The sequence below is a fragment of the Clinocottus analis genome, unplaced genomic scaffold (genome assembly GCF_023055335.1).
Source record: "Clinocottus analis isolate CAN_PGR_092001 unplaced genomic scaffold, fCliAna1.0.p SCAF_15, whole genome shotgun sequence".
In the NCBI taxonomy this organism is placed as follows: domain Eukaryota; kingdom Metazoa; phylum Chordata; class Actinopteri; order Perciformes; family Cottidae; genus Clinocottus; species Clinocottus analis.
The window spans coordinates 5,967,080-5,985,456 of NW_027175876.1; the positions used below are offsets into that span (position 1 = coordinate 5,967,080).

Here is an 18,377-nt window from a genome sequence, read left to right on the forward strand (position 1 = left end):
CGTGAACACAACTACACTACACCGGACCACTCCAATGTTCTGTACTGCTTTAATGATTTTCATAAATACTTATTTTTTATTTGGATCCCTGTTAGCTTCCTTAAACTGGTCGCTCATCTTCTGGGGGTCCACACCAACACAATAATAGTAACAATAACAAAAGAAATACAACAACTTAATAATCACACCGTAACGCTTACTCAAGAAAAGCCAAAACAAGCCAAATATAGAGATCAAAAAAATAAGTGAAATGACTCTTTAAATGACAATATAGACAATATCAATTTACAATTACAAATACAAGCTTTTCAGGAATAAATGGCAGTAAAAATGTAATATCATGTTGAAAAAAAATATTATTTTTACTGTCAGAAAAGCCCCAAATAGTTTCCTGTTATCAATTTTTGTTAACCATTAATCAGTCATGTGTACTGATGGTGCATTTTTCTCAAAATAATTCAACATTTGATGAGCACTCGTCTTCAGTATCCTATTTTTGCACAGGGAATATAAAAATAGGTTTACAATTGGATGAAGTAAAAACTGCTTTTCCACTATAACTGTTTATTTTTAACATCATTCACAAATTAGCTAGCGTTATGTCTTTCCTATGATCAATAGACGTCCAGACTTCTGTATTTTAGCCGATTTATGGCACCTACATCCAATTGACAAGCACCTTCTGGCTGTATGTGTAAAAGCAGACATGGGGAAAGGGATTGGACTGGTTCTAAATATTTTCGAGTGATCTTGAAAATATCAACTAACAACATTTAGTGACTCACCCAGGCTTTTCGTGGCAAAAGGGAAAAACACTAAGCTCCAGAAGGATTATAGTTGCAAAATCAATGATACATCACATAGAAGGACGCTCGTTCTTTGTATTCCAGGTAAAACTCAGTTTGCTGTCGGAGTACGCCGTGCCATTGCATCTGTGATGGGCAATTTAGTCGAGTAGAGCACTCTGGCCCTGCTGCTCGACACATGTCCTCATAACATAGAGAAGCCAACTCTTCAGAAATATGCATTGTTGACAGTTAATGACCAACTCTCTCAACGTTTGTGTTCTTGCACATGGTAATCGTTGTGGCCGTTTGTGAATATTTGCAGCAACAAGAGCAGTAAGGAGGAGACGCTGCTCCAGAGGAAAACTGCAGCCAGCGCCCCTCCTCCCCCGAGTGAAGAGGCAATCAGCAGCACATCAGAGGACGACTCGGAGGAGGACCGCGACGATGACGGGTCCGTGTCCCAACGCTCAACCCCGATCAAACTCCTAACGGAGTCTGGAGAGAGCACTCGGACACAAGAGGTTTGAAAACACAAAGCATCCACGGATCAACGTCTGGGAATAGATTAACATGTTAACTTCAAGGAAACCCATTTACTCTGCAACAGGGTTTTACAGTACATCTACATTGTTTAATATGGAGGAAACAAAGCAGCTTCTCAAATGAGATCCTCTCATGATTCAAAGATATTAAATCTCTTCTCAGGACCTCCGGGAAATGTCATCCCAATTCATGCCACCTGTTGTATTTTGGACGTCAATAGCATTTTGCATCCCAATTTAAGTATGCCACTAATCATATTTTTCTCCTCCCACTCCCCCCTGAGTCCACAAGGAAAAACGTTCTGTGTTTCTATTTGCGTCAGACGGAAGTAATCAGCCTCAGTGACAACAGTTTCCAGAGCCGGGGGTTTAAATGGAGTGGGTTGGTGTTAATGTTCACTTAAGAGAGAGTAGAGGAGCGTTGTGGGACTTAAGTTGTTATTCCTCTTTTTTTCTCCATCTCTTTGCACAATGGACTAAACCCTTTACGACACATACAGTACTGTATAGAAACGGATAAATCCATGCTGCCTTAAAAACTAATGAAACGTATCTGTTGGAAAGCTGGCCAGAAATGGATATGTGAATCATACTAGTGATCTTGACTCAGACATGAAATAAGAAACTAGCTTTATTTAGCAACATTTTAATCAAAATCTAAAGAAACAAAGGTAAATGATAATCCTTGATTTATTTTTTCTTCAGCAAGTACAATATGACACTTCAAATCTACAATATTTTTAATACATATACTATTTAGCCATTTGTGTGGTGATATGTAGAGGAAAGATTACTGAGATTTGTGTTTTAATGCGGTGCTTTCAATCATTAGATCATTTTGTATTGACTCCAGGATGTCTTCTTGCTGTAACAAGCCTTATGTGTCTGCAACTTTTCATGCAGAATAATCATTATTATGTCCAATATGATCGAGATTTTACTGGGATTTCATAGGAACATCACTCCTTTGTAGTTTTCCTCGTGTTACTTTCATGGTCAATGCAGCAGAATGGTCTGTTCTTCTGTGGCCTTCTCCTTTATGGCCCAGGTATCATTAAGGAGTGTATGTAAGACTTGTATCTTGGGATTGTGTGTGTGTTTTTTTATTGACCCCTTCATAATTTATTCAATCGTGATATGTGGCCACCTGCAGGTTGTGATGCCTCATTTAATCATGTGCAGAAAGATGTGTTGACGAGGTCTGAGTCTGCTTTTAAAAAAACAGTGGTTATTTCTGGACACATCTGAAAAGAGGTCAGTTGTTAAGCAAATGTTTTCTTGTTGTTATTGCATCCTTCCCAAAGTGTTCTATTGTTAGTAGTCTGCAAAAGATCTGCCGGACTCCATTGCTGACCCCAAATGGGGCTGAGACTTTGGACCCATTTATTTTGCATTATATGGTGGGCATGCCAGTAAGCAGAATTCTCACAATATGTTGGTGGAGGCCCATCATAGATAACTCTATGTGGTGAATGTAGGTTGTTTGTAGACAGAATGCATTGGTGCTTGATCACATATTAAGAGAGTGCTTTTTCTGGCATATTGCAATATTGAAAAATGCCATTTTTTTATATTTAAAGGTTTTTCACCTCTTTGCTTAAACGGAGCTTTGCTCCAATGGAGCTTTCTTCATTGAAGCGTAATGACAGAAATGACTTTAATGGCTTGATAGGCTGAACCTCAGAATAAATGAGGAAAAAGGGAAAAATGTTGTTTTTCCTTCGGGTGGAATCCAGTAAGAATCTGTAGTAGATGATCAATCCTTGTCAAGTGGGGAAACTGAAGGTCAAAAAACAGAAACTTGAGATTTGGTGACACCACTTTGACTCAATTTAAAAAAAAAAAAAAAAACGTTCTATTAATTAATCCGATCAAAAGCTTTGGAGATGTCAATAAGATACAAGAGGACGGATGAGTTTTGAACTCTATATGTGTTGACAATTTCTTTTGAGACATGTATACACAAGTCAGTGCCATGTTTGGCTTTAAAGCCAAACTGGTTATCTGTTGAGTGAATAAAGTCATTTAATCTGTCCAACAGGATTCTTTCTAGGACTTTTGACAGTATGCTGGCCAAAGCAATGGGCTTGTAATTATCTAGGCAGCCTACTTTACCAGCTCTGTCTTTAATGAATGGCACTAACAGAACAGACAGCATTGAGTCTAGTAACAAGCCATAAGTCATAAAGCCAGTAAAACAAATGGCAAGAAGACGAGCTATCCTCGGACTAGCTTTACTATTTAAGGTGTTCAGCAGTAATAGGGTCTAAACCACTTGATTTACCATCAGCCATCTTTTTTATAGCTTAGTACACCTCATGTGATATAATCACCATTAATACATTACTCTCAATTGCACTTTATACAAATCACTTTTGATTATAGTTGAATAAGGTACTATAATGCTGTCTGTTCCTGAAATCCCATCAACAGTTCACGGCAAAGATGTTTTACAGTTGTTAAGAACTCTCACTTCTTTCCGGAAATCAACAACGTTGTTATTTGTCAACTTCTTGACTATGGCATCAGCCCTCATGGCTTGCTCATTCTTACAAATGGCATATTTATATCTCGCATTTGTGAGCTTCTTGTACTCAAACACAGGCCCTTGTCTGGGTCTCCCTGCGATAGCCCGTGATTCAAAAGCTTCACAGGCTTCAGCGCAGTACTCCTCTACAACCACGTCTGATGTTATGCGTCTTATTTTAATGCCTGTATGATGTGTTTTATGTAGGTATTCTCTTATTATCCTCTCGGGGGGGAATGAGCCGGCAGCTGGTCATGAATATTTTGGACAGCTAGCTCACGTGTTGGGCGCACACACACACACTCCCCCCGCTCTCATGCGTCTCGTGTCGCTGCCTCCGAGCCCATCCCGGAGAATGGATTGCTCGGGCGCCAGCACAAAGCAAAACTGTTGAAATATTTAAACATCAGATCATTACTACACTTGCTTTGTAATTACACATGTTCATTTAATATTCCTCTCAATATGGGCATCTGTGTGAATATAATTACATATAATATACATATATGTGTTTACCTATATGTTTGTGCTCTCACACGCCATATATGTATATGCTGCGGGAGGTGTGTGCGTTCTAACGTACTCTGTGTTTGTGGGAGTCTCTGTGTGTGTTTTTGAACGTGTGTGTTTGTGTTCACAGCTGCTGTTTCTTGGACATTGTCCTTGTTTTCCTTTTGCATAACTAATATTACCCTTAATTATTCCCTCTTAATATCACACTATTATCACCAAGCTGTCACAGAAAGTGCTTCAGAATACGGTAAATTCACTGGAGTATTAGTCAGACATTCCCATTTATTGCATCTATCAAATTGTCATAATTTAGTATATTGTATCAGTTTCGCAATGTAAAATTACATGACCGTATAATCGAGGGTCCTTTTTTCACACGGGTTATACTGCATTCGTCAGATCATGCTCAGCCGTTATGAAACGGTTCCCATGTCTGCCAAGAAAACACTCACAACTACGATATCACACCATCCATCCGATCGCAGGGCAAGATGGATTCACGCTGTTCGCATAACATTTCTGCCCGACGACCGACCAGCCGCTGAACAAAGACACCGAGATTAATCAAACCATACTACGTTCTCTTGCCTTTTCTATTGTCTGATTTTAGTGAGCACGGATCAGCTGTTGCCTCATCGTAGTGTTCTTACTTAACGCCATCAATGCAACGCTGTTGACGCTGTGGATTGTTTCTAGAGAAGTCTCTCTGTCGCTGTAACTGTCGCAGTGGGCTGTTATTTGATCATCGGCCTTGTGCTTTATAAAAATGCTTCATAGATCGCAGCATTACAGTAATCATTATCATGCTCCTTTGATTCGGTGACTCGATTACTTGTTTCCTGAGAAACTGAAAAAACGTAACATGATTCAAAGCATCTCCCGATGAGCAAATACACCTGGGAATATTTTTTGTTTTTCTTTTTACATTCTGTTCTCATAGCATTGTGTAATGATGAATGAGGTTGTAATAGTTTTATTTTATTTTATTTTTTTAGTTGTATTCAATGAAGCCACATCTCATTGTTAGATTTCACTTGTAATTGAAGGTCTTGTTCATATATTGAGTGTTTCTAATCGGATTACACTTTCTTGATCATGATTTAATATTGTTTAACTTGATTTTGCGACTATCTATATTTTTGTTGTATTTTTAAACTTCCCTAATTCTGTAATGACTGAAGGAGTTCTGGTTACACAATCGTCTCACATGAACCCTTTTAGAATCCGCTTGAACCGGCCTGACCTTTTCCATAAACAGATTTCTTGTTTGCTATGATTATTGTGTCTCTATAAAGTTTGGACACTGTGTGCAGGACCCCCAGCAGCGCACTGTCTCTGAACATGAAACCTCCTCATCAGACACCAACAATCAAATTACATTCATTGTTGCTTAAATGACACTCCTTGAGCCATCTTAAGTAGTGAGTCAGCTGTAGAGAAGCAGCTGAACCCCATGACATTGTCTGTACGGTGTTATACGTTGAGTTCCAGCTTCTGTTGAAGGAGCTGGCTGTTAGCACGCAACTTTACTTGGTGGCGCGTAGGGCTCTTCAAAGTTGCCGTAAAACTTCTGTAAAATGCTTTTTGACTTTTTTCTTTCTTACACATGTACTGTAGCTTCTTACCTTTCCCTCCTCAGGAGATCCAGCAGCAGTCAGTTAAGGAGCCCTATGGACTCGACCTGGCTGAGTTTCCTGCTGAGAAAGACCTGCTCATCTATGAAAGGTATTAACCACAAAGTTGGCACACACATACACACACATGTACTGTTAGATATTAAAATCAAGGCACAATGCTGTGTGTGTGTGTGTGTGTGTGTGTGGGGCTTCAACAACTTTTGTACATCTCAGCCATTAATTCTACCTTTACAAAGACATTATTTGTTATAATTGTGTTTTATTGACACTGTCAGACTGTTATTTATTAAACAAAAGGTTTATTATATTGAGATTGCAGTTTAACGTGGTGTTGCACTGAACTGCATCATAATGAGCACACACACAACCACACAAACGCTGCATATATTTTGTTTGCGTCTCGCACACCAACCAACTCGAGCAGGATTCTGTTTCTTGGTTTGGCCTTCAGATCTCAATCAGCTGTATTTCTAGCATGTTTTTTCTGGTGTCCCGTTAAAGCAAACTGGAGCCTTTTTTTCTGATTACCTCCTCCAACTGGTCCTAAGGAAAATGCTTTCTTTTTATTGCTACGGACAATGCACTCCGTTACCAAAACAGAAATGGGAGGAACAAGCAGTAAGTGTCAGCAGCTCCCTCAGGGTGATGTCTGTCATTTTGCAAAAGGGACATTGTTAACTCTGCCCTGCTGTGTGCATCACACTTCTGACCTCACAGCTTTTTGTCCACCTATCCTTTCTATTTCATTTGGTCCTTTGCCTTGCCTCCTTCTAACCATGTTGTTGAGATACAGTGAATAGTCGCATCGGGCTGAACAAGAACACAACTGTCTGTTCTTTTGATGTGAACTGCACGTTTGATACAATGTGAGGCGTTTGAAGGAGCTCTCTGCCGTCCCGAGCCCACTGCGGATAACGGGCCCAGTGTATTATGTCAGTGGTGTGTAAGGTTGTGTCTTGCATGCAATAATTAACATTTCTCGATTAACAAGCACACCTAATATTATAGCAAAAACATGAATTTATACAGTACATAAAGCACAGCATATGTTAAAGGTGTACTTTACCTAAGGGACCACATTTTTGATAACAAATATGTGTGTATGCAATGTAAATTAGAAAGTGTCACTCCTTAAAATGAAGCAACTTCTCTGTGTGGACGTGAGCTGTCATTAGTTTAGCTGAAAGGCAATGTTCCCATCTGGGTTACTTGATTTGAAGCAAACGTTTTCAAAAGAGTTTTCTTTTCTTTTTTTCATAAGAAGAAAGCAAAAATTACACAAAAAAAAGTCCGAAAACAATAACTGTGTGTTACAGATATGTTGTTTTTCTTTCTTTCTTCATTTAATTATCCTAGGACCTCATTTTGGTCGGGTTCTTATAACTCTTATAAAGAAATGAAATGTACTCTTAAAGCGAACAGATGCCATTCGTTCACGAATGAACACGATGCAACGCAAACACCAGACATGATGCATTTTGAATATGGAGCATGACTCAAGGTTTCTCACCAAGTGTCCCGCTCTCTATATTTTGTTTTCACATTCAGATGTACACAAAGTATCTGTGGATTGAAGACACAGTTTTCAGGAGTTATTGAAGCAGCGTAATTAACTTGTTAAATTGTTGTGAATGATGTTGTTCATATCCTCATACTGTAGTGGCTCATAATGAGAATAAAACTGCATTAATTATTGAGGGTGGGTGTTGGAATTGCTCCAAAGATGTTAGCTGCAGCCGAAGCTCTGCTAATCAGTGCATTAATATTAAATAATCATAAGCAAGAGCCAGAGGGGAACTCTTAACGGTCGCAAGTTATTGTGTCTTTGCCAGAGAAAAATATCCTGAGGTGAAATTTGATGACATTTGAAATGTCAACCGAGTATTTGTATTTTTAAAAAAAAGCTAATAGGAACCTAAACATCTTTTTTTAATCATTTTTATTGCCATTTTTGCCATAATATGACCGATGACAGTGTAGAAATAGGGGCGAGAGGGTTAGAACGAGAGAGATGGGACATGCGACCCAATATTGGGATATACTGTCGATTTTTGTCATTTCTGCAGGAATATTTGTCTTTTTCATTTTGTGTTTTTTGTTAACCCTGCAGGTTTGCACAACTGGGCCAGAGCCAGCACAGAGTGGAAAGAACCGAACACATAAACCTGGCAAACATCATCTGCTTGTGAGTAAAACACGTGACAAATTAACCCAAACACAAACAGTGACAAAACAAGAGAAATAAACCCAAACTCAATAATCCTCACACACGTGTGATGTTAAGCAATACGTTGCAATATGGGTAGTTGTGATAATCTGACCCCTTTTAAGTACCTCTGTCTTCTTCGACTCGCTTTGGACAAGGGAGAAACTCCCCAAAACAAACCCTTTTTAACAAGAGATAAAAGAAAATAGAAGAAACCTCAGGAAGACACCTCAAGAGGGATCCCTCTATCTCGGCAGACAGACTTGCAATAGATGTCGTGTTTACCGAGTAGACCAACACAATTTCAATACAGACAATCCATATGATTAAATAATTCATAGAATGTGAACAAATTAGAAAAAGATGGCTCCAGGAGGCTGTCGAGCAGCCTGAGCCACACAAGCTCCTTGCCACCGTGTAAACTGGAAAGTGGAGAGGCAGAATCTCTCGGCGGATGAAGATCCAGGTCCACTGTGGAATATGTAACCGACGACCAGAGGAGAGAGACGCACGGACTGCCGATGATCCTACACAGAGAAGGCTGAGAAGGGAGAGAGCAATAAAGAGGTTAAAGGTTGTTGGTACACGTGAACACAGTTGCTCGCACTAAGTGGTCTCCAAGGAAGCTGTTTAATCTTCATCCATGATATACAAACACTCCTTCTGTACTTGTTGTAAAGTCCCTCATCCCCCCCGTTGCCTTACTGATGGCTGTAGCCGTGACCCAGCAGGTGATTTTTACTCAGCCAGATTCAAGATTCAACCACACGTGTGATGGCAATGTGCAGCCGTACAGTCGCATTCGCGATGCCCCTCTTTGTCTCCCTTTCGATCGAGCTCCAACTCGCACTCACATGTTCGCAGCTTACAATGGCTAAATGTCTCATCATGTTTCCTCTCAATATGTACTCTTGTTTCGCACTTGCCCATTTCCTCTTCTCACACTCGTACTGGACATGTCTGCTTTGTGGGGCTCCAGGCTATCAGAGTGAATAGAAGAGAATAGATGCACAGAATCGATGCGCCGTCTTTCAGCTCGTCTCACGCTGTTCTTTATTAGTGTGTGTGTGTGTGTGTGCGTGTGCGTGCGTGTGCGTGTGTGTGTGTGGTGAATGCACAATCATATAACTGGCACACTTTCTTACTGAGTAATGACATCAATGTTAAAGATAAATTGATTCAGACATTGAAACATGTGACATGCATATTATGACTTTTAAGAAATTGTATTTTAATTTTCCTGTTGAGAGTTAGATGAAAAAAAATCAATACCAATCTAATGTCCATATGCTAATTATGAGGCTCCAGCCGCGAAGACCAGTTTGGCACTTACAAAAGTAAAGAAAGGAAGTTGTAATATTATTAATATGCTCTGACACTACTGGGAGGAGGTGATGTCCCAGCTCTCTATGCCTAACTAGCGCTCGTTTTTTGTACATACATGTTTGCTCAAAGGAACTGCCATTTAAAATACTGCACATGTGAATGTTGCCATACAGTTATTGGCTGAAAAGGAGCCTCAGTCAGCTGGGAATCGAGATGTCTTCTCCTCCTTGTTCTGTTTGCGTCCCTCCTTGCTCTCCTTTGTCTTTACCTTTCATCACTCTGTCCACGCGTTAGTCCATGCGTCCAATGCCGTCATCCTCATGTCAGGTCCACAAGGTCCGGCGTGTACGTCTGCTGTTGTGCAACAGTGCTATTTTAAGACACTTTTGCAGCACCCCAAGCATGTTTTCAACAGTTCGTAGTACTTTCGTCTGAATCCCCCCTCTGTGTAGTTCTTTAGTTGACTGATCAGGCATTAGCAAAGCTGACTCAATCAGTTTGGATAAAAGCGGAAGGGTGAAGATGAAATGGTGGATACCTGCTGAGAGGTTTCACTGGTGTGCGGTGATTTGTTTCATCCTCAAAATATAATGAGCTTTTAAGTCACACATCCAGATGGATGCACAATTATGACTGACTAAAAAAAACCACTTTGAAGTATTCATGCGTTACAAAGGTGTTTTACACAAGATCTAATGTAATTATAACCACTTTTGCAACTTCTAACCAAAGATATAAACATATTTTTTAAATGAAGAGATTTGTGTTGCTTCTATATCATTTTTGTCATAACACGAACAGCTGTAATTTACAACGAGTTCTCTCTGCTGCTTACGTATTATGTAGCTGGCGCCCTATTAACCCAACTCATTGACATTTCCCAGCTGTGAAGTGTGACAGTAGAGGAAGAACAGCTCTTTGTGTCCCTGCTTCACTCCCTCAGCTGCTGTTGAACCAGCTGACTGAGTGGATCACCTGCCGAGCACATAGTTGATAATCCACCCTGAAGATGATGAGACGTGCTTTAGAAAACTACAATACGAGTAATTCTGTTGTAAAAGCGGCCATCTTGACAATCCTCTTGTTCGCTCCATATTCAGTCCTCTTAATAACGCACTTTCTCCATCAGACTTTCACAAGATGTTGTGAGTTGGATTTAAAAATAAAAAATAAAAAAAACATTTTGAGCCCTTGCTGTGTTATTTCGGTCATCTCGTGAGATTAATTGAACATGTCTCGGCACCTGTCTTCTGGCCTTTTGCCCTTTTTCTTTCAGAGAGCCGGTGTCCTGCTTCCCGGAGGACAGCATCTACGGCCTCTCTCCTCCGCAGGTCGACCGAGACAGCCGTGAGCAGTTCGAGAGCCACGTGTTGACGGGTCAGGGGCAGGTGAGGCTGCTGTGCAGGGAGGACATGTTGATGTACAGGGAGTACGTCAAGAACAGATACATGTAAGACACGGACACCATGGACTGGATCCCTGTTACCAATATGCAGATCCAATCCGGCACACGCTTCCATGTTGACATGACTGTGGATTGTCCCTGCCGAACAGAGCAAGAGTGTTGTTGTTTTTCCTGCATTTGTAAATACATTTTGCATTTTGCTTGTCGACTGAAGAATAAAGATGATGATGATGATGACGACACATGTAACACATTGTGTCCTGTTTTTAGACCAAGTGGATTTGTTCTTAACTTTATTCAAAGTCATTTGTGTGTTTCAATAGCTTCAAATCTTATCCAGTTATGTGAGTTTGTTCATTCATCCACACATGCCTTAACAGTCGACCTATATGGCGCCTTTTTCCTTTTTTCGATTCAATTTTAGTTCAAACCGTTTTAATAAAGTTTATTTAATGAAATGTATGTTTTAAAACTTGTAAATTGATGTAAAATATTCAAACTCTTAAGTGTTTTGAATCTTAAATCTTTCAATGAGTCTCAGAGCATTAACTTATCAGTAAACAGCTATGTGCTAACTCCAGCTTTAGCGGAGAGCACTCTCCCTCTGCGCGTTGTGATGCAGCTGCTCTGCACTCGCCTCCAGTTTATCACGCCGTCGTCACTGAAACGTAGCGCGCGCCAGTTCCCCCTCAGGTCAGCACTATTATCTCTGTTAGCACTGTTGCCATTGTTTGCGCAGCTACTGATGTTAGCACCGTTAGCTGCTCAGGGGGCTCAGCCGTCGCCATGTTGAGAGCTAAGTGGAGAGCACATTTTAGAATGAATTAAATGATGGCAATCCCAATGATGATGATTTAATAGTCTACCTCAGATGTGTTTTGGTTTTAGTTTTTTTTTTACTTTTATTTACTCTGTTGAACCATCGTGCCATGACTGGGTTATACGTTGTTTTTAGATTGCTTTCAAAAGTTATCAGGAACAGTTTTAAGATCTATTTGCACGGGAATAGTATTACGAGGGTACCTGATATAAGTGATGACGGACAATCTCCACAATTATGACAGATCGCTCGAGGTCCCCGAGTAATACTGGTCCCACGCACATGGGGGATTTTCATGTAGGCAAATGAAACTCATCACTGATACGTTGACATTGTGGGTTTTTATTAAAGTCTTTCTGACTAAAACTGCACACTGATTTTGTTTCGTCAAAATGCATTTCTTGTCAGCTGATTTGTCAACAAATTCTCCATTAAACATTTGTGTACTTTTCTACGCTGTACTTTTATGTTTTCTATATATTGTTCACCACTAAGACATCTCTTTGTTCTTCATCCCTCCAACTGTCTGCTGCTTTCTTTCTCACGTGTCTTTTTCACACATTATTCAGCCTTTTCACTCTTGGTCTGTCCATCACACTTACTCCCTGCTCTCGCACACTCTTGTAGCACTCAGCTTTCAACCACAGGAGCCTGGAAATGTGAAATACGATGAACACTATTTCCTCTAATGCACTATACACATTCAGTCGGCATAGTGGCCGACCCCTGGTCTCTGCATCAGTGCGTCGTGAGGACGGGGGGCTGAGTGGTGCTTCAGCATGTGATCTTGGAGAGAACAGCAGGGGGACTTCATATGAATGAACAGCATTTAATGACCAAATTAAGGATATCGATGACGGGATATCCTTCATATTTTCACATTTGCAGCAGTATTGTTCTTAATTGGGAGTGCGGTGAAATTGTACGAGTGCCATACAGACAGCTAGGATGCAAATAGGAATCAAAACATTTTACCAAAAGAGAAGACCGTCTCTCACTTCTCACTTGTCCTTCAGTCCCTATTTTCTCTTCTATAAAGCTTCTCAGCTCTCGAGAGGCTTCTACCTTTCTACTCTGAGTGTTGTTGGCGGGATGAAACCAATAGAGAGGAATATGGATCAAGTCAGGCTGCTTTGCTTTTGTTCTTATGGTCAGTAATGGTTTCTTTTTAGCAAACAAACAACTATATGACATGGTCAAAATTTGAAAGCATCTCGAGGATGCTTTCACATTGCGACCATTACTGACCATGTGACCATACTGACCATATCATATAGTTGTTTTTTGCTAAAAAGAATAAAGTAGAATTATAAAGTGACAAGTGTTCCAGTTTTACTTTTACTTTAGATAATAATGATGTAGTTTTCACAGTGAGTTGAGAAGATTCATATTCTGTATCATTGTTGTCTCACTAATGAATTAAATGGCAATGTTTCGTTTATAACACATAATAATCATAATAATAATGATGCACATAACACAGTATGTAAGGAGGATATTTATTTTTCTTCACTGAACATGAAAACTGAACATATTCAGTTTTATAACACCAAATCATATCTGCTCATAGGTATATGACTCAAAAGGGGTGATTTTAAACGTCACTATTATTTATTTTTTGTTTAACATAAAATTTGGTAATTTTTAAGGTGTTAAACAACAAAAAAAGTACACAAAGCCTAAGATGTGTTTGGCTGCACATCAAAAAAATAAAAAAAAGTCACTTTAATAATGTGATTTTCTATACCTTTTGCAATATATATAAAGGTTCAATTTAGGCTATGAAAGTCCTGTTTGGATGAAATAGTACTGAACTTTTTGTTTTATTTCACGACCTGTTCGGAGCCACCATCCGTGATTCCGAGTGTTTTATGTCTCAACATAATGTTGAAAGCTGTTCTAATTATCTCCATTAGCAATCATCGTGTAATTATCATAAAATCGCGGTCGAGATGACATCTGCCGAGAAGCAGGTACAGTACAGTCGGTCGGACTTATCAGATCATGCGATTGTTCCTTTTCCGGACTCCTTTTCCTCTTCAGGGTAATAATGTGTAAAGTCTGCAAGTGTCCCTGAGTGAACACAACGTTTTCTCTCGTGAGAAGTATTAGACGTTTGTAGGTAAATGAATTGAGGTGTTATGTCTCCGTAGTAAACGTGTTCCTGCGATGTGTCCGCTCAGCTGTCACCGATACATTTCATCGCCATTTCCCTTTTCCACTATTCTCCAATGTTTTACCTTGTTTCTCTCAACCTGTTGAACCAGATCCATCGCCTATACTTTACATCTTCCATAATTAAACCTGTCTTTGTCCTGCTTCATTTATGGCCTCTTCTCTCTCTAATTACATGCTCAGTTTTCTCCTGAGTGTTCTGGTATATGTTTGTGCTCGAGCTTGTGAGAGCGTGTGCACGTTTGAATAAAGAGAGCACGGCTGTCTGTGTTTGCGGGCAGAAGGACTGAAGGCTGTTTTGAAGGGGAAAGAGGTCTTTTATGTAAGGCCATGTTTTACCCATGTTTTATGTTTATAATGGCAGGTGTCTCATTACATTGAAACCTCTCAGCAAGCATGGGTGTTGATGAATAAATGCATCTAGTCACTGATATTTTTGGAGGCAGTTTGTTCTTTGTAGTCCTCGCAAAAAAATAACTGTGTGTGTTGTGTGTGTGTGTGTGTGTGTGTGGCACCGAGGGTGCGGGGCTTCTATTTAGGTGTATATTCAATTTGATTGCTTTTGTCCATCATAAAAAACAATCAAACAATATTTATGAGATGTATTTTGGTGTGTGGTTGGGTATCTGCCCTGGTCCCTGACATGAGTCACTCGGCTTTTCATGTGGGCGCTTAGCTAATGAATGAAGACAACTCCCTCTCCGCTGACAAAAGGACGGCCAAACAGCTGTTGCCTGGAAACTAAAACTAGTTACCATATTGCCATGCTGCTTTGAATCTCACCCTATACCTCAACCGCTCTCTCAATATGTCATCCATGCTTGTATGACATTTATTTGGTGTGTAAAACATAAATACTGCTTCTTCTTTTTTTTGCTACAACAATTTTACATGAATGGGGAATATTAGTTTAAAGTTTTTAAAGGGATAAATAAGAGCAGGAATTAGTTAAACAATGAGTTAATATATCACAGGAAAATGGTTCAAACGGAGGAGGAGTGATGGCTTTAACCGAAAATATAGTAACAGCAGTAATATCCTGCTGGGTATAACAACATATTGGTTCTTAAATGAACAATGTGCAAGTATTGAACCCAGTGTGTCGGCGAGCCATGGTGTGTGAAGATGACAGGGAAATAAAATATGTTTTGCATGTGGGGTTGTGAAGCTGAACCTCATGGTGCATTCACTTGTTCGCCGCCTCCTGGTCCAGACCTACACGAGCTCGCTCCATCTCTCCTCTGGTTATAAACTCGCTCTCACTTCATTTCAGAACAAGCTCCCGTCCTTGCACAGGTGTATCTTGAGTCATATGTTTTTGGGCTCACTTCTCTTGATGCGAGCCATAGTCAATGCTTTTAGTTCCAATACTAAGAAGATATATTTTTACCTGCTGTTGTTGCCTTCACAACACATTCAGACGGCCAGCACGCTCACACGATTAACACTAAACTCATCACAGAAAAAAGAAGATTAACCACATATTCCCCATAGAAATCAAAGCAAATTAGCCTGCGTTTAAGACAAATTGATTTGATCCATTCAGTGTAAAGTTGATAGACTTGAAGGGTTAAAGAAAAGAAAGGCTGTTCCTTAACTATTTATCTGACATGAAAATGTATTCAGGAGAGTTTTAACTGAGCTGAGCCTTGGTATCAGAGATGCAGATCTCTCTCTCTCTCTCTCTCTCTCTCTCTCTCTCTCTCCCCCCCCCCCCCCCCCCCCCCCCCCCCCCAGGCGGATTTAAGCTCTCCTCTCCGTCTCCTGTCGCTCCCCTCTCGTCCTCCATGCCTTCGTCCTCCTCACACTCGCTTTCCTCCCCGAGCTGAACACCGGCCAATGCTTCACGTCGCCGCTGCGCTGGGTGTCTGCCCCATGCGTGGGAAGCACAACAAAACCAAGGGCTTCACTTGAGAGCGTCCACAGGAGCGACGAAGAAGGTTTGCAATCCTTTTGCATCCTTTTTTTTTTTTAAACTTTGCATTCTGACACTGACCGATCGGACGAGAGTCTCCAGTTTCAGAGCAACTCTCTGCTCGTAACGTTTCGTCACGGAGGTACGTTGTCTAACCTTTCCACAAATGTTTAAGTCGGTTGCAAATGTTTTATTTCACTTTTATTTGTTTCTCCAAAATGATCTCGTGAAGATCGCAGGAGTAATGTATGACAGACATGTGTGATATTATAATAAGTTGTGCCAATAGTCTTAAAATAAGTGTTCAAACAGATTTCTTAAATAAGTTCAAACATGATGATATAGGGTCATGTTTTGTTCCGTATCGAGTTCTCTCCGGATAGAATGATGATTTCAGCACCGCGGACAGCTCGTGAAGCTTTTGCTGGTGACGCTTCACTTCCGGAACATCCACCCTAAAACTGAATTTATATAATATACACGTGCAAGTGTTTGTGTAAGCTTAAAGCTGGAGCATTACAAGTTAAATTATTCTTAAATTATTACTTCTAAGTCCGTTTTAGTTGGATAAAGGGCTTTGTCTTCTGCACAGCTCAAATTCACAAAAAGATGTATGTTTTACTTACTTTGGACTTTCCTCGTAACATTGATAGATAGATAGAAGGAGAGATGGAGAGATAGATAGATACTTTATTCCTCTCCAGGGGGGAATTTGTTTGTGGCAGCAGCGAGCAAATTTGCGTATAAAACATACTAATATTAATTGTTACATTTAAGAAAATTAATTAATAAAGACTTTGAAATACTTTTGAAAAAGATTTTCTACAAATGAATATAGTCTGAGGCACAACTGCTTTATTTACATTTACATTCAAAATAATACTGTATGTATTTGTAAATGATGTGCTTTGCTGTTCATTTTCACACTTCACGTGAATCCTATTACGTTGTCATTAACAATTCAATCTACTTTTCGTCCTGCCCACAGGACAAACAGACGACAGCTTGGAGATGATGAACGAGTCTCTGGCAGTGAACGACTCCTTTGCGACTCCTGTGGCTGGAGAAGTGAGCTCGTGGATGGAGGCTGATTCTCCGGAGCACAACGGCAGCCTGGAGTTCTCCACCGCCCCGTTACAGTTCCCCATCAACCCGTGGGACATTATGCTGTGCATGTCGGGCACTGTCATCGCCTGTGAAAACGCCATCGTGGTAGCAATCATCTTCTACACGCCGACGCTAAGGACTCCCATGTTTGTGCTGATTGGGAGCCTGGCCACAGCAGACCTGCTGGCCGGCATGGGATTAATCCTGAACTTTGTGTTTCAGTATGTGATCTCCTCTGAGACTATCAGCCTCATCACTGTAGGCTTCCTGGTGGCCTCCTTCACCGCGTCCATAAGTAGTCTTTTAGCCATAACAGTGGACCGTTATTTCTCCCTCTACAACGCCCTGACATACTTCTCAGAGAAGACACTGCAGTACGTACACCTGATGTTACTGGGGACTTGGGGCGTGTCTCTGTTTTTGGGCTTGCTGCCGGTGCTCGGCTGGAACTGCCTGGACGATCCGGCCTCCTGCAGCATCGTCCGCCCTCTGACCCGCAGCAACGTCACGCTACTGGCCATCTCCTTCTTCATCATCTTCGTGCTCATGCTGACCCTCTACTTCAAGATTTGCAAGATCGTGTGCCACCACGCCCACCAAATCGCCCTCCAGCAGCACTTTTTTGCCACGCCGCATTACGTCGCTACCAAAAAGGGGGTCTCTACTCTGGCCATCATCTTGGGGACATTTGGTGCCAGCTGGCTGCCCTTCGCCATCTACTGTCTGGTAGGAGAGAAGGAGTATCCGTCAGTCTACACCTATGCCACGCTTCTGCCAGCCACCTACAACTCCATGATCAACCCCATCATCTACGCCTATAGAAACACAGAGATCCAGCGCTCCCTCTACGTGCTTCTCTGTGGCTGCTTTCAGACCAACAAGGCTTACCGGTCCAGATCTCCAAGTGAGGTCTAACAAGGTGCTAGGGCTGTATGTGTGTTTGTTTGTTTGTGTGTGAAAAAAGACAGAGCAAAAAGACAAATCACTCTGTGGTCATTGACAATCTGCTTACAGTTGACAGCGAAGGCTTTAGAAACACAAAGAGGATGAGAAGCTAGAAGTGTGTCTCTCATGTCTACTATCTGCACTTTACTATGTCTCAACACAAGTTAGAATGAGAGTTTTGAATGCTGTGAACAAGACACTTCTGTGAAAAAGGAAAAAACAAACCTGTGAATGTACTTAAATGAGAAAAGGAATGGAAAATCTTGCACTTTAGCCCGGGTTTTTTTGTAATGCCAAAGCAGTATTGTGTGGCCCTTATTGTGTTTAAACGTTTCAACTTGTGAGTACTTTGTGCCATTTTTCTATTTTGTATGGTATTGTCTTTGATGTGCATTTTCTACAAGACGAATAAAAAAAAATCTAATCCAGCATTGCCGCCATCATGTGTCATTACTGCATCACGTTTCTTCC

At 40.7% G+C, this 18,377-nt stretch overlaps 2 protein-coding genes across 2 annotated transcripts in view; both read left to right on the top strand.

Moving 5' to 3' along the window:
* fig4a (FIG4 phosphoinositide 5-phosphatase a) overlaps positions 1-12,164 on the top strand; it is a 35,377-nt gene extending 23,213 nt beyond the window's left edge. Inside the window, exons 21-24 of the mRNA XM_068577331.1 lie at positions 1,111-1,309; positions 6,010-6,095; positions 8,118-8,192; positions 10,816-12,164. Coding sequence (XP_068433432.1) covers positions 1,111-1,309; positions 6,010-6,095; positions 8,118-8,192; positions 10,816-10,993 — 538 coding nt within the window. The 3' untranslated portion in view covers positions 10,994-12,164. The remainder of the gene's footprint in view (positions 1-1,110; positions 1,310-6,009; positions 6,096-8,117; positions 8,193-10,815) is intronic.
* A 3,673-nt stretch (positions 12,165-15,837) lies between these two features.
* gpr6 (G protein-coupled receptor 6) lies at positions 15,838-18,155 on the top strand. Its single transcript, XM_068577402.1, has 2 exons — positions 15,838-15,996; positions 16,843-18,155. Exon 2 carries the CDS (start codon positions 16,866-16,868, stop codon positions 17,874-17,876), a length of 1,011 nt encoding a protein of 336 aa, XP_068433503.1. The 5' UTR covers positions 15,838-15,996; positions 16,843-16,865; the 3' UTR covers positions 17,877-18,155.
* The last annotated feature ends 222 nt before the right edge of the window (positions 18,156-18,377 follow it).

Excerpts from the sequence above, each read along its gene's own strand:
- gpr6 (XM_068577402.1), top strand. The coding sequence starts at position 16,866 with ATGATGAACGAGTCTCTGGCAGTGAACGACTCCTTTGCGACTCCTGTG.